Source organism: Chenopodium album, chromosome 25 (assembly GCF_948465745.1).
Source record: "Chenopodium album chromosome 25, dcCheAlbu1.1, whole genome shotgun sequence".
NCBI classification, from domain to species: Eukaryota; Viridiplantae; Streptophyta; class Magnoliopsida; order Caryophyllales; family Amaranthaceae; genus Chenopodium; species Chenopodium album.
The window spans coordinates 17,009,026-17,025,486 of record NC_137858.1 but is presented as its reverse complement, the minus strand read 5'-3'; the positions used below and the strand labels follow the sequence as shown (position 1 = coordinate 17,025,486).

The following is a 16,461-nucleotide window of genomic DNA, read 5'->3' as shown; positions in this document are numbered from 1 at the left end:
TGCAGGGCATGCAACATCAGTATAGCTAGTTGCGGATTGTTTAGCTAGGTTTTTTGTATAGTTTTGTATGGGTTTTAGGCTACTTCGAGTCTTAGACAACGTTTTGAGCTACGTCAAGTCTAGCAATTCTTTAATTTCTTGAATTGGGTTTGAAATGTCTTTGAATGATATGGAGGCTTATTTAATGCCAATTTGGGTCAATTTGGGAGGCTTGTCCATCTACACTTTTGTTTCAAGGAAAGGACAATGATAAAACCCTTTAATTGTCCATTTTCCTTGGTTCTAAGCTTGTTTTTTGGTGAATTTGGCCAACAAATGACATCATAATTGATAATGTATGTAGAGTTTTAATATATAGCAAAGAAATCAAACTATAAGGGAAAAAAAAAAAAAAGAGAGAAATTCCAAGATCTGAAGCTCATGAGGCCATGGCAGTATTAATAATCATAGAAATATGCATTTAGATTTAAGTAAACCACGTTTTTGTTAAATAAATTAAATATCCTTTGATTGAAAAAATTACAAGTAATAAAAGACAATGATATCAACAACATTATGAACAACATTTATTTATTTCTTCTGAATATTAAAAATAACATATGATGTCAAACCAAAAAAAAAAAAGAAAAAGTACTGATGAAAAAACTGTGATGCAACTGATGTTTTCAACCGGCCAAGATTTGATTTACATGACTAGGATGTTTCGGCTTTTCCAGCTTGGGCATGGCCGTAATGAGCACGCCCGTTTCCCTGAGGTGATTTTATGTAACGTAGCCGCCTCTCCTTTGACAACACCTCTGCAAGCCTACATGAGTTACAAGATAAATTATTGATACATCTCAAATTATAAAGTTGCACTTGAACTTTATTATGAAATGGACGTAGTAATATATACTACCTCCGTTACATATTATTTGCAACGATTAGACATTTTTACTCTCTACTTTATGCCACATCGTTGCAAATAATGTATAACGGAGGTAGTACTTTGTATAACGCAAATATTACACATTTTTACCATTTGTATGTTTCCATAAGAGTACAAGTAGTGACTAGTGAGATTGAAGTGACTAACCTTTTGAGAATTTCCTCATTAGTATGACGACTGATAGGCTCACTTAGACCAGTAGCCAAATTCACATTTGAAACAGGTTTTTTCAGCAACTCTTCTCCAACTTTCACTAGATTACCCAAGTTTTCCTTAGTCGAAATATCAACAGATGATATATCCCCCATCAATGTATCATCCTACAAGTTACGAAATAATAGATTTCATCAATTATTATATACAAAATACAAATATATTTCATGAAATTAAAGTAGATAAACTGATAGAGTATAAAACATATTCCTGGTCAATGTAAAAATGCTGATGGTTAAAGACTATGAATATGTTTTATACTTTATCAATAACATTAGGAAATTCTATTCACGAGGGGAAAAATAGGAAACTCGAAATAAAGTACCTGGATCCGGATATAATTTTTCTCACAATGAAGGGCTTTAAAGACAGTGTTAAGATGAAGATCCACCATATCACCACTAGCTTGCATAAACACATCAATTAAAGGGCAAGACCCTCCAGATGTAAGCCAACTCAGCATACCCCATTTCCCGGCTGAGTCAGCATCATACTTCTCATCACATTTGGTTGTTCCTGTTCCTAAGGATAATACTAAGTATCTGTTATAATCTGATGGTTTTATAGGGTAGAAATCTGGGCTACCACTATATATCTCATTTGAAACTTCGTTTATTGCTGCCAATGCCTATAAATATTACACAAAAGCGCGGAGTTTAGATTAGAAAAGTTTGGAGTTGATAAGTTTAGATTAGATAAGATAAGGTAAGTCGAGTAGTAATATGTAATTACCGGATTGTTGGCGGCGACACCACCATCAATAAGATTGTATTCTCGGATTTCTCCACTGTGTCCTTCATACTTGAAATAATGGGCTGGAAGATAAGTTGGTGCAGCTGAAGTTCCTATGCATATATCCGAGAGTAGCACATCTAAGCTTGGAGTCCTTTTTACCTGAAATTAAATACATCGTGAATTAAATTTGTTATCCATATCTTATTCATATTGTACGTGCTAATTAATTCTGAAATTAAATACATGGTGAATTATTGAAGTAAAAATAAATTTGTATACTGAGAATTCAAGATACACTACCGTAAACCAATTATGCAGAATGCACGTGTGTGCACAAATGCACAATGACAAAAATGGAAATTATAAATTGGTGCATGTAATGTTTACATAGTACAAGACTACAAGTACACAAGCTAATGACAAGATTTACACGCTATAATGATTTTCGTTACGATATATAAGTGAGAATCAAGTTTGACCTACTGATTAGAGGCTCCCCTTCCATCAACGTCGTGAGAGAAGTTCAATTTAATATATACGATAATACGATATGAAGTATGTGTATGATTATATCTAATATATGCACACCATGATTTGATCAACATCCTTATTATAAAGGGCTCTGTATAATTATATGTACTACGTAATCCAAATCCAAATGTTTATTTAAAACTAATTAGGTTAAGATATGTATAACTAACTATAATAACTGACAATAATATTCCATCACAATCATAATTTTTGTATTTATTCTCTATTTTGAGAAAAATACGTAGTATGAATAATGCCAAGGGTTTAATTTGTCTGGAAGCTAGATAGAATAATTTATTATCCATTGACTTTCAGTCAATCAATTCAATGAAATTAGGCGAATACAAAGAAAACGTAATCAGTTTGAGTAAAGACTAATTACCTCATAACTTGAGAAGATAACCGGCTGCATACGTTTGATGTCAAATGTTGGGACAACAATGTTAGTCAAAGTTTGATGTAACTTTGTATTTCCTAACTTTTCCTTTGCAATTTCATGCAAATACTTGCCATCATATTTGGGTCCTTCAAGTGACTTCACAATATCCATTGCATGACCAAACATAGACCTACACAACATGTTAATCCATTTGTAATCATCCGCAACAACGAGCTAAACTGGTTCAATGTCACGGGCTAGCTAGCCTACCGATTTTAATTTTCCAAGAAAATGACATGTTTATATAAATAATCCAGTAAGGCGATTAAGACATTGAGTGTCACTTTTCATCATAAATATACCTTTGAATATTACTTAAATTTTTTTATTACTTTGTAAAAGTCAATCATAGGGCTAGCTAGCCTACCGATTTTAATTTTCCACGAAAATGACATGTTTATATAAATAATCCAGTAAGACGATTAAGACATTGAGTGTCACTTTTCATCATAAATATACCTTTGAATATTACTTAAATCTTTTACCACTTTGTAAAAGTCAATCATAAATATTAAGATGCATACTTCATGCATTGTGTATTAATGAGATATTCATGCATTGTGTATTAATCATAATTAACTCGGTATATATCTCACATTCGTGTGACAAGGTATCAAAATACACTCGAGTATAAGATAAATCACTTGAAATAGGAATCAATGCATACTTTTCTTGAGGGAAAATCCCAGGGCAATGGTCTAAGTAGAATTGCTTAATGTCTTTGGCAGCAAACAAAGGGCGGTTGTTTTCGTTTGGTGCTGAAAGCATGGCTGTCACTAGACCTCCTGTGCTGGTACCTGCCATCACGTCGAAGTAATCTGCTAGCCTAGCATCTTCTCCATCCAATTTCTGCATCAAATCATCATTACTTCGTTTTATTTTTTTGCTCAAATCACAATATAATCTTATTTAATTTGACCTTTAACTAAAACCATCTAGGGCTTATTAGTTCCGTGGTAATAAATGATGATAATGATTATAAATAAAGATAAATAATTTTTTTCTTGCTAAAAAATTATTGAAAATAGTTATATATATATCCGGGTGTATGGTGCACCAAAGGGTATTTTTGCTCATTTAATGATTAAATATGCAATAATCATTAAAATGAGCAAACAATACCCTTCACTAAAAAAAAAAAAAGCAAACAATACCTTGGATGCACCGTGCATCTAGGTGTATGTAACAATCTCTCAAATATTACTATGGAGTAACTGTATAAAATTAATTCATTGTTATTTCATGTATACGAAAATTCAATTTTAGTACTCGTAGTACGCTAGTCTTGATTAAATAATTAATAATCATACCAGTCCACTTGGATATGCATATAGGTTGAGGAGATTTATTTTTTGAAGCCATTTATTGTGTTATTTTATTGTAAATATTAAGAGATAATGGAGTGTTGTTATCATAATTTATTACAAAGTTAAAGCAAATTAAGTGGCCAATTCTAAAGTGGGAAGGAAGCTTCAAGTAATTTACAATTATAATAAGCTTTTGCCACTAGCTTAATAATGCTACCCATCTTATTTGCTCTTTTTTTATTTATTTATTTATTTATTTTTTATTTGTGTTCAATCAATATATATTATATACTACTAAATTAAGCAAAAGTTTTAAGGGCCAATAACAAATAGAGTAATGCAATAACCTTATCTCTTTAGTTATATGAAAACTACTTACGCATTTTTTTAAGGTCCATGTCATATGTGATATGTATTATGTTTGAGCTTGCATTGCATAAAACATTTTATTTTCTACATACGCATCAAAATATGCATGTACAATGATATATCTCAATAGCATATAAGCATGATACATGACGTACATACTACTATATGATTAATGCATAATTACATAAATAGTACTGCATTCTTAACCTGAAGTTCATCTTCTAAGAAGGCTAGAATGGTCCCGGGAATCAGCCCTCGGACTCCACCTCCATCGATGCTAAGAATAGTGATTAAGTTACCGTAAGTTGGAGCTTGAAGAAGCGAGTTGGCTCTTTCCATGGCTAACAAGAGAGTTTTGTGGTATGTAGTCCGGGGTTAGAATTTGAATGAGGAGGAAAAACCGTTATTTCTTTAGAGGAAAATACAATTTTGAAAGAGGTAGTTATATTAGCGAGTTTGATAATACTATCGAGACATAAATGGCTAGTATTTATAGACATTTCATGTCTAGCAAACTAGACATATAAACTTGACGTGGTAAAACGAAATACACCAACTATTATATAACCAATGTTGAAATTTTAATATAATAACAATATTTTTATGTTGTTATTAGACGTTAGACTAATCAACGAGGTCTTAGTTCTAGTGTAGTGGTGTTGAATTATAAAGTTTAGCTAATTGGTTGGTCATACGAAAACGTGTGACTTATTTATTGTCAATTGGGAAAAAAAAAAAAAAAAAAAAACACTTTTTTACTTCTGTAAAGAGGAGAAATCAAATTGCTTCAAGAAAAAGGAGAAAGAAAAATCAATACATTGTACTTTGAGAAAAGTAAAACACACACTAATTTAGAACAGGTTTTTTTTATTCTTTATGTTTTTACCAAATCATGTTTAAGTGTTAGTTACAGGTTTGGGTTATATTACTTGACCGAGGTAATTGATTTGGTCCATACATATAAATGAGTATTGGCAAGACATATTCAACGGGATTCATAGAAACTTATCCAATTGGTTTGTGATTTTTTAGTTTAATAATACGGTTAGATATGCATAGGGGTAAAACTAATCTAATATATATACTACCTCCGGTCCAAGTTAGTTGCAACTTTGGGGTATTATTTGTGAGAGATAAAATATTCCAAAGTTGCAACTAATTTGGACCGGAGGTAGTATTTAAAGGGGCTTTTTTTTTCCGAGTTTTTAGAGAGCCACGTAGGATTTAATTTTCTTAATGCGCCATGTAGGATTATAAATCTTAGTTTTAGCCAATTAAATAAGAGATTATTAATTTGTTTTAGAATTAAATAACTCAAATGCCACGTAAGCAAAATTGGCGAATGAGATTTTTAAGTTTATATATTAAATATTATCTTTTAATATTAGGAATTTTATCTAAATATATATCGAATTTTAGCACATCAATTAAAAAAAAATTATTTTAAAAACTGTGCATCGCAAAGGAGAGTTTTGGAGAGTTCTGAGAACGTCCACGTAGGAAATCCACGTCATCGTTTTGCCATGTAATTTTTTTCCGTAATTAATTGATGATAAATACGTATATTTAATAATTTTATTAAATAAAATAAAAAATATAAAAGTTTATCATTTGACATTGTTAGTTAGTTTCAGGATAAACACGGATATTTAATAATTTCATTAAATTATAATTATAATTTTATATTATTCATAATATAATAGGACTCAAGTAATCATACGTTTTCTCTCAAAAATAACCAATCATACGTTTCACCAATTAACCGCACAATAATTTACATTGTATTGGTTTTTTAATTCTATTTCAGTTTACATAATACTTCGTCAAATTCTTTCTCTGTTTTTTTCAGGCTTGAAGATTTTCAATTATATTCGATGGTTAATAGAGAAGCGAATATAAGATATTGGTACTTTGTATTTTCTCTCATTTTGTTTTTAACTTAAGTTTGAGTACTTATTTTTAATTTTATTTTTTATTGGGTTTTCATTTATGTATAAGGCTTATGAAAATCATTATGGATTTTAATGCAACTTTTGTGCAGTTAACTACATTGAGTTGGAAAAATAATAAATCCGCCAACATTATTCACCGAAGGCTCAAAGTGAAAGCTTAGGTAAATTTGTAAAATATGTAATTTACATTTTACTTTGGTTTGTTAGATATTGCGGTTGAATTAGTTTTGCTTAATTAATGGTTAATGCTTAATTACCAAACAATACGCTTAATATTAGAAAATATTAGATTATCTTTCAAATATTTTGGCCTGTGCAACGCACGAGATTTTTATAGGTACGTAATGTGAAATTTTGTTTTGTAAAATATTTTTTAATTTTTTTGGTTAATGAAAAAGATCTGCTTTGCTCAATTGGTTCTTTCTGCCTCATCTGGAATTTTGGTGTGTTGATGTTATAGAAAGTATTTCTTGCATTAGCTTCATTAATGTTGTGAGAAAGCAAACTTGACCAAATAACAGTTTTGAATCAATCATATAATTTCTTTAGATTTTTGGTTCCAATGTATAATATGAGTATTTTGTCATGATCTGAACTATACCGTAGCACCATTATATTTTCATGAAAATTTTAATCTACGATGATGTTATCCCAACATCATTTATCTAATTATTCGTATATAATAGTAATAATAATAATAATAATAATAATAATAATAATAATAATAATAATAATAATAATAATAATAATAATAATAATAATAATAATAATAATAATAATAATAAACTGCTTCGGGGCCTGGTTTTGGTGATTGGCAATGGCGACTTGCCACCTTACCTTTTGCTTATGGTGATTTGGGTGTCTATTCGGTGGGTGATGTTCGGCACTATGCTTTCCTTGCATCGCGTCTGCAGTCTTCTGGTCTTCAGGCTACGCTTCTTAGCAATTCTGGTATTGTTGGTCCGGGTCCGGCCTTCGATGTTGCTCTTAGCCTTTTTAACAGGACTGTGGAGACTGGCCTTATGAGTAACCCTAGTGAGATCGATGCCCCCAGACTCATGAAAAAATTGGTAGATATATATTTCACGAAGGTCACTGCTTCCGCAGATTCCACTTTCTCCTTATCTGCGCGTCAGGTTGCCTTATGGAAGTCCCAACAGGGGGATTACTCTTCGGCCTGGTTGCGGTTGGTCCTGATATCAGGTTTGGGTTAGACTATGAATGGTAAGACTTATCGTAGTGTTTTTTGCTACCGGTTGGGTGTTCCTTTGTTCTCGGCTTCAACACCGTGTTCTGCTTGCTCAAGGGTTTTTGATGGGGATATTTATGGGGATCATGCAGTGTCTTGTGCTGGGATGGTGGGTATTAAACATCGGCACAACATTGTTCGTGACACCCTTGTTGAAATTTGTTTTCGGTTTGGGATTTCTACTCGTAAAGAGGTTAACGTTGGGTTGACTGGAGGGAACGACGGGGCTCTTCGACCAGCAGATGTGTTGCTTTATTCATTGGATAGAGGCCTTGATGTATGTGTTGACTTGACGGGGTCTTCACCTTTGACGCAATCGGGGTTGTCTGACTTCGTTCCTGGTCGTGTTGTGTCGGCGACTGCTCAGCGGAAGCGGGACAAGTATGGGGCGTGTTGCAGGGCTATTGGCTATGGCTTTCTTCCTTTCTCCTTTTCTTCGTTGGGGGAATTAGAGAAGGATGCTATTGCGTTGCTGAAGCGGGTTAAGGCGTTCGCTAAGGCTCAGGATATTGGTGCTCGTGCAGCTGCTCACATCTTCAGCAGGATTGGGTTCGCTATAGCTAGAGGGGTGGGGGCCCAGATTGTATCTCGGCTCCCCACCAATTTCTTGTAAATCGATTGACTATGTAGGTTTTTGAAATTTTAATAATAACAATAACAATAATAATAATAATAATAATAATAATAATAATAATAATAATAATAATAATAATAATAATAATAATAATAATAATAATAATAATAATATAAACACAAAGCCATGTGATATAATAATATCTAAAAGATAATAATAACAATAATGATAAAAATAACAATAAATACAAGGCCGTGCATTGCACGGGCTTTACACCTAGTATGGTTTATAATCGAACCGAATCACAAACCAAATCGAATTAGTAATGCGGTTCAGTTTTTTTTTTTTTTTTAAATGGTTTGGTGCGGTTTGAAAAAAAAATGCAATTTGTGGTTTGGTTTAGGTTTTAGGATTAGAAAAATTGAAAATCAAAAAACAAAATCGAATACAGATCAGACCAATATCTAAATTATAGCCCAAATCTAATTTTCAGTGTTACTATATAAGGCCATAAACAAGTTATGTTTGTCATGCCGAAAAAAAGTTACAAATCAAAGCACAAAACACTTTTTTTTTTTTTTTTTTTTTGAAAATAGAATTAAAAACGGTGTGGTTTGGTTTGAACCGAATAATAATATGGTGCGGTTTGATTTGAAAAATCTCAAACCGAATAAATATGGTTTGATTTCGGAGTAGGCTATAAACCACACCATAAATTAAATTAATAGTGTCAAAGTTGGATGATATGATTAATTGGCTAGATAATATTATTCGTTGTTTAGATGATTATTACCTAGGTTGAAAAATATGATTAATTATTGGCTAGGTGACATCATTCATTGATGGTATGATATGATTAATTGTATATATATATGGATGATATCTTTTAGTGTCTAGGTTGGATGATATGCTTAATTGGTCAGATGACATTATTCGTTGTTTGGATGATATGATTTATTATTTGAATGATATATTTTAGTGGTTAGATGATATGATAACAAGTACTCAATGGTTCAGTGGTATTGCAAAAATTCTTCCATGGAGTTGCTCATGAGAAAACTAGGGCTAGAAAATCAGCGTAAAAGCGGCCTAAGGGAAAAATAATATCCCTCGAGTATTTATGTTATCCTAAAACTAATCTAAAAATAATTAATGAAAAGTAATAAGAAAATATAAATTACATATGTTATAATATTATTGGACGATAGAATGTGATGTGGCATAAAACCTTAAGCGAGTTTGAAGGACACGTGATACTCGTGGGCTGCTTTGCTGCTCGTCAGAACCTGCGGGCGCAGGCTGGTGGCCGCGAGCTGGCAGTAGCTGTGGCTGGTATCGAGTGGTCGCGGGACAGGGGGGCAGCAACATCCCGCGGGTGGCTGACTGTATTGCTTGGATTCAAACAACTATAACTTCTTTTTTAGAAAGCGTCTTGGGGCGTGTGACGTATCATTGGAAAGCTATTCAAGTCTTATTTCCAACGCAATTTGAATCTCATCAATTCGATCTGTAGAACTCAAGTTATGATCAAAAGTTTGGACAAAGATCAGTTTTGCCACTTTGTAACATATCGTTTAACTTCGTTTCTAACTCAAATTCATTTCTGAAAGATGCATAGTGATGTGTCCAATTTATATAGTATTTTACCCCCATCCCTTTGTCACAATTAGTAGTGTTTTTGGCTCTTTAGAGCCACTTTTATTACTAATTGTTGCATTCTAGTGTTTACGTAGTTTTGGTTGAGTTTTGTAGGAAATTGCACTTTTGGAGAATTTTCCCGGGTTTTCATGGAGCCACTGCGGACATTGGAGGAGCACGACAATTTTAAAGCCCAAGGCCGGTTAGAGTAATCAAGCCGGTGATTAAGGGCTCGACTTGTGGAATACGAGCGTTGGACCGAGTATTCAAGATGCTAAGTGGATATCCGGATTGGGCCAAGAAACAAGGCCCAATCGAAGTTCCTAGCTCGTTGGAGAAAACGGGCCCGATCGGGTGAGCATTAGCCCGATCGGGCGTGGCTGCAAAAATGAAGATGCGAGCACAAGGCACGCCTGATCATGCAAGCCCTACGCACGATCGGGCGGCCTCCCTTATGTAGCGTTCGAAGAAAAAGGCGCACCCGATCTATCAGCCCTTCGCCCGATCGGGCGCGTGTTTCTGAAGGCCCTAATTTGACGAACACTTAGTTTCTAATTAGGAGTGTTTAGAGTTTTGTATAGGTACGATCTAGTAGTTTTATTTTGGTTTACCTCTTCTCTTAGCCATTTCTCTCTCTACTTAGATTATTTCTCTCTTTTGCAACTTACTCTTGTTCTTGACTCAACTCCTTAATTTCGATTACTTTGGTAACGATTTCTTCTATATTAAATTTCAACAATTTTATTTCTTTACTCTATCATGACTTGTTTAACCGCTTTGTTTAGTTTAGATTTAATTATGTCTGAGTAGTTTAATTTTAGGGTTTATGGGGATCCATAATTAATATGAAGGGATAATTTGTTATTGTTGATTATTGATATTGCATGATAATTTCTTATTGAATTGTTTTAATTCTTTGTAATTAGATTATGAATCGAGCAGATGTGATTTAATTGTAAAAGTATACCAATATTGAATTGATGAATCGAGCAGATGTCAATTTGATATTAAAAGCTATTTCAATAGGAACTTAGATCTAGGAAATTGTGAGAACCTGTTAGATCTATGTTGATTAGTAAATTGTGAGAGCTTGTTAATCATGTTATATGTGCAATGTTTTATTGATTGTTATGTTTTATCCCGAAGTATTATTATTGGTGGACCTGTGACCCTAGGCTTTTTATTATTGATTTCTTCTTATTCTTAATCTCCTTAGTTTAGTTCCCTTTTTATAACAACAAAATTGGTTACTTAATAATTTAGATTATAATAATTAATTTGGAATAGAAAGACTTGTTTCCCTGCGGTTCGACCCTACTTCCTTATCTACATTAGTTAGAGGACTTAAATAATAATTTTGATTAGGTGATATGTCTTTAGCCTGTCAAAATTTGGCGCCGTTGCCGGGGAAACAATTTTATTTTTATTTCCAATTGTTTTTGTAGTCTAGATTATTTTCTCTTGTCTCAGAGAACGTTAGTTCTTTAAGGCAATTCTCATATTTATCTTTTAATTCTTTGTTTATGCCAAGGTGTTCTAGATCAGGTTATATTCCATACGATTCGGAGATCGAGCGCTCTTTCCATGGACAAAAGAATCTCTACAGACAAATCTTGGCAGGTTCTGGGAGTAACGATATTCATAACGATCTGCCAACTGATTCTAGTGATTCAGAATTTCATTCAGATTCAGAATTAGAGATGACAGCACCTAAGAAGCTCAGCGATTACTCGTAACCGTTCCCAACGGATTTTCCACACCTTTTGCCTACTCCAGATCTCGAGGGAGTCCAATTCGAGATCAAGCCTCAATTCATAACTATGATAGAAAGGAAGCAGTTCAGTGGAGCTAAGGGTGAAGACCCAAATCTTCACATTGCAGATTTCTGTCAGTACTGCAATACTATTAGGCAGAATGGGGTTACGCAGGACCAGATCATGGAGATTCTTTTTCCCTTTTCATTATTTGGAAAAGCTAAATTGTGGTTTAATGGTTTGAATAGAATTGCACTATGTATTACTAACTGGGAAACTCTTGCTTTGAATTTTTATAACAAATATTACCCTGCAGAGAAAACAGCCCTATTGAGAAGTGCAATTCAGAATTTCGCCCAAGAGCCAGATGAAGCGCTATATGAGGCTTGGGAGAGATTCAAAGATTTGCAGAGGGAGTGCCCCCATCATAACTTGGCAAAGTGACAGTTAATTCAAGCCTTTTACAACGGATTAGGAAATGCATCTAGTTAGATTCTAGACTCTGCGGCTAGTGGTAGATTTATGAATCTTAATGTTGATGATGCAGGCCAAGTTATCGAAGATATGGCAATACATAATTCCCAATATGGGAATTCCAGAGGCTTTGCGAACAAAGGAAAACACCACGTTGATTCAGTATCCTTTTTGCAAGCCCAACTTACATCTATTTTCCAGAAACTAGATAATCTTAGTACTACTATTCCTACTTCTGTTGCTAATGTTTCTGCTGTTTCTAATAATTCTAATGAAGCTTTTTGTGAATGGAACTGTAGGACATTGGGAGCAAGATTGCAGGAGTTCTATAGAGCAAGTTAATGCCTTTCAAACCTATAGGCAGAATAACCCATACTCCAACACCTATAATCCTGGCCTCCGGAACCATCCATACCTATCCTATCGGAGCAACAATGTTCATAATCCTTCACCTCCATAACAACCACAACAAGCACCCCCTCCACAGCAGAAATATTACCATCCTCACTCTAACTAAAAAGCCCCATCACAAACCCCTACTCCATCTTTTGACCTTGCTTTTTCAGAAATTAGAGCGATGCTAACTAATATGCAAAAGCATATGGAGAGTAGAGATACATAGATTAACTCAATTATAGCACATAATAAAGTCATGGATACTCAAATTGCCCAATTATCTTCTACTCTACAGACTCGCCAGCAGGGAGTTCTACCATCGTAGGGAATACAACCTACGGATCATGCAAATGAAATTACTCTGAGGAGTAGTTCACATTACGATGGGCCCCCTATTCCCAAACAGGATGAATCTGATTTAATAAAAATTGCTAATCCTGATTACGTTATGCCTGATGTTCCTGCAGGTCTCCAGGGTAAAACTAACATTTATGATAATACATTGTAGGGTAAAACTTCAGGGAAGGATACTACTTAGGAGAAGAGTAGGGAAGCACAAGAACCAGTTATCAAACTACCATTCCCAAATCGTCATTTGAAAACTAAATTGGATAAGCTGTTTGGTAAGTTTTTGGAGGTTGTGAAAAATTTTCTGGTAATAGTTCCTTTTACAGAGCTTATTACACAGGTTCCTGCATATGCTAAATTTATGAAAGATATTCTGACTAGGAAAAGGGCCTTTAATGAGGTAGAAACTGTAGCTTTTACAGAGGAATGTAGTGCTCTATTGTAGAATAAATCCCCTCCTAAGTTAAAGGATCCCGGTAGTTTTTCTATCCCTTGTCATATTGGTAATGTCTTCATTGATAAAGCATTATGTGATTTGGGTGCTTCTGTTAGTGTTATGCCATCGTCTCTATGTTCTAAACTTAATATGGGTAATTTAAAAGGTAATATAACTTTGCAAAGGGCAGATCGTTCTGTTAAGTACCCTTTAGGTATTTTAGAGGATGTCCCTGTCAGAGTTGGTAAATTTTTTATTCCTGTTGATTTTGTTGTTTTAGACATGGCTGAGGATACACAAATCCCCATTATATTAGGTAGGCCTTTTCACCATACTGCAGGAGCCATTATTGATGTAAAAAATGGTAAACTAACCCTTTCTGTTAGAGATGATAATATCACATTTAATTTAGGGAAAGTTTCGAAAGGACCTATGCTAGAGGAAAATTGTTGTTTGATGGATGTTATTGATATAATGGATGATATTTGTGAAGAAAGCTTGCCACATGTTCTTGTAAGGGATCTCTTGGAAGAAATACTTTGTGAATATTTATCTGCAGGTGATGTGCGTATTTGGAGTAAGGAGGTGGATGACATAGAGAAAGCTCTTGCCACAAGGAATTCGATCATGAAGAAAGTATGAAGGTAGTAAATTTGGTTCAGGAATCAAAACCTGCAGAGGTGAAGAAACCTGAACTAAAACCTCTCCCTTCTCATTTAAAATATATTTTTCTTGATGAGCAGGAATTGTACCCCGTGATCATTAGTACTACACTTGATGACCCCCAAACTTCCCAAAAGAGGTTCTCAGAACCCACAAAAGGGCAATAGGGTACAGTATTGATGATCTCAAGGGTATTAGCCCTGTTTTTGTAAGCACAGGATACATCTAAAGGACAATTACAAGCCCTGTATTCAACCCTAGAGGAGGTTGAATCCTAATATGCAGGAAGTAGTTAAGAAAGAGGTTATAAAATTACTTGATGCAGGTATTATCTATCCTATTTCTGACTCTAAGTGGGTAAGTCCTATACAGGTGGTTCCTAAAAAGAGTGGGATGACTGTGATTAAAAACGAGAAAAATGAATTGATTCCCGCTAGAACTGTTACACGGTGGCGTATGTGCATTTATTGATTATCGTAGACTAAATATCCCCACTAAAAAGGACCACTTCCCCCTTCGCTTTATTGATCAAATGCTTGAAAGGTGACCTAATCACAAGTTCTTTTATTATTTGGATGGGTATTCGGGATTTTTCCAAATTCCAATTCACCCTGAAAATCAGGAAAAGACTTATGGTATTTTTGCATATCGTAGGATGCCCTTTGGTTTATGCAATGCCCCCGCCACCTTTCAAAGTTGCATGATGGGCATTTTTTCTGATTTCATAGAGTCTATTATGGAAGTCTTTATGGATGATTTTAGTGTGTATGGTTCTTCATTTGATGCATGCTTAGCAAATCTCACCAAAATCTTGAAAAGATGTGAAGAATGTAATTTGGTCCTAAATTGGGAGAAATGTCACTTTATGGTGGCAGAGGGAGTAGTTCTTGGTCATATTATATCTTATAAGGGTATACAGGTAGATAAAGCTAAGATTTCTGTGATTAAGCAATTACCTCCCCCAGTTAATGTTAAGGGAGTTAGAAGTTTCTTAGGTCATGCGGGGTTTTATGGTCGCTTTATCAAAGATTTTTCTAAAATTGCTAAACCACTAACTCAGCTTTTACTCAAGGATGCCCCTTTTGTTTTTACTGACGAATGTCTTGAGGCTTTTAACAGGATAAAGCGGGCTTTGATATCGGCACCCATCATATGTGCACCTGATTGGAATCTTCCTTTCAAGATTATGTGTGATGCAAATGGCTTTGCACTAGGAGCCGTGCTCGGACAGAGAAAGAACAAAGTTTTGCATTCTATTTACTATGCAAGTGAAACTTTGGATGAAGCCCAAGTTAACTATTCCACCACGGAGAAGGAGTTTCTTGCTGTGATTTATGCTTTAGAAAAATTTAGATCATATCTTGTTGGTTCTAACGTTATTGTTTTCACTGATCATGCAACTTTGAAGTACTTGATAGCCAAGGCGGAATCAAAGCCTAAGATACTCCGTTGAGTTCTTTTGCTCCAGGATTTTAATATTGAGATAAAGGACAAAAAGGGTGCAGATAACGTGGTGGCAGACCATTTGTCACGTATCAGGTGTGATGAGGGTAAGGATTCTCTTCCTATAGATGATTCTTTTCTTGATGACAACCTGTATGCAGTTGTAGAGCAACACCCTTGGTATGCCGATTTTGCTAACTATTTAGTGGGTGGTATTCTACCTCTTGACTTGTCCTGCCAACAGAAAAAGAAATTTCTTTCTAATGTTAAACATTATTTTTAGGATGATCCTTTTTTGTTTCGTGAGTGTGCAGATGGATTATTTTGCAGGTGTGTTCCCGAATGGGAAGTTCACGGCGTACTTACTAGTTGTCACACTTCACCTTATGGAGGACATCATGGCCCTACCAAAACGGTGGCCAAGATTAATGAGTCGGGTTTCTATTGGCCCACCATGTTTAAGGATGCTAACACTTTTGTGCAGGCTTGTGACTCTTGCCAGAGGACTGGAAACATCTCGCGGCGGCATGAGATGCCCCAAACTAGGATCCTTGAGGTAGAAATATTTGATGTTTGGGGGATTGACTATATGGGGCCGTTCCCATTTTCCAATGGGAATTGTTACATACTTGTAGCCGTTGACTGTGTGTCCAAGTGGGTCGAGGCCATAGCTTCACCAACAAATGATGCCAAGGTAGTCATTAAGCTCTTCAGGAAAACCATATTTCCAAGGTGGGGTGTCCCACGAGCTATCATTAGTGATGGAGGTGCTCACTTCCATGAAAGACAATTGGACAACCTCCTAAAGAAGTATGGAGTATATCATAGAACCGGACTTAGCTATCACTCTCAAACTAGTGGCCAAGTTGAGGTCTCTAATAGGGAAATCAAGGCGATTCTAAAGAAGGTAGTGGCCAAGTCGAGAAAAGACTGGAGTATGAAGCTAGATGACACACTTTGGGCGTATCGAACCGCATTTAAGACACCAATTTGTACTTCACCTTATAGAATA

General features: G+C 34.8%; 1 protein-coding gene and 1 non-coding gene across 2 annotated transcripts; both read right to left on the bottom strand.

Annotated features, from left to right (window-relative positions):
- Positions 1-544: 544 nt before the first annotated feature.
- Positions 545-4,954, bottom strand: LOC145614283 (patatin-like protein 2). The gene is made up of 7 exons (XM_081669311.1): positions 4,730-4,954; positions 3,514-3,695; positions 2,790-2,976; positions 1,874-2,035; positions 1,467-1,769; positions 1,076-1,248; positions 545-805 (listed from the first exon to the last, which is right to left on the bottom strand). The coding sequence occupies exons 1-7, from the start codon at positions 4,859-4,861 to the stop codon at positions 694-696; spliced, it is 1,251 nt and encodes a 416-aa protein (XP_081525437.1). The 5' UTR covers positions 4,862-4,954; the 3' UTR covers positions 545-693.
- Positions 4,955-12,016: 7,062 nt separating this feature from the next.
- LOC145615797 (small nucleolar RNA R71) lies at positions 12,017-12,123 on the bottom strand. Its single transcript, XR_014107386.1, has one exon. It is a non-coding gene; the product is annotated as a small nucleolar RNA R71 (small nucleolar RNA).
- Positions 12,124-16,461: the final 4,338 nt, after the last annotated feature.

Excerpts from the sequence above, each read along its gene's own strand:
- LOC145614283 (XM_081669311.1), bottom strand. The coding sequence starts at position 4,861 with ATGGAAAGAGCCAACTCGCTTCTTCAAGCTCCAACTTACGGTAACTTA. Across the intron at positions 3,696-4,729 it reads TCTTAGAAGATGAACTTCAG|AAATTGGATGGAGAAGATGC; the intron begins GTTAAGAATGCA and ends GATTTGATGCAG. Across the intron at positions 2,977-3,513 it reads GGGATTTTCCCTCAAGAAAA|GTCTATGTTTGGTCATGCAA; the intron begins GTATGCATTGAT and ends CATGTTGTGTAG.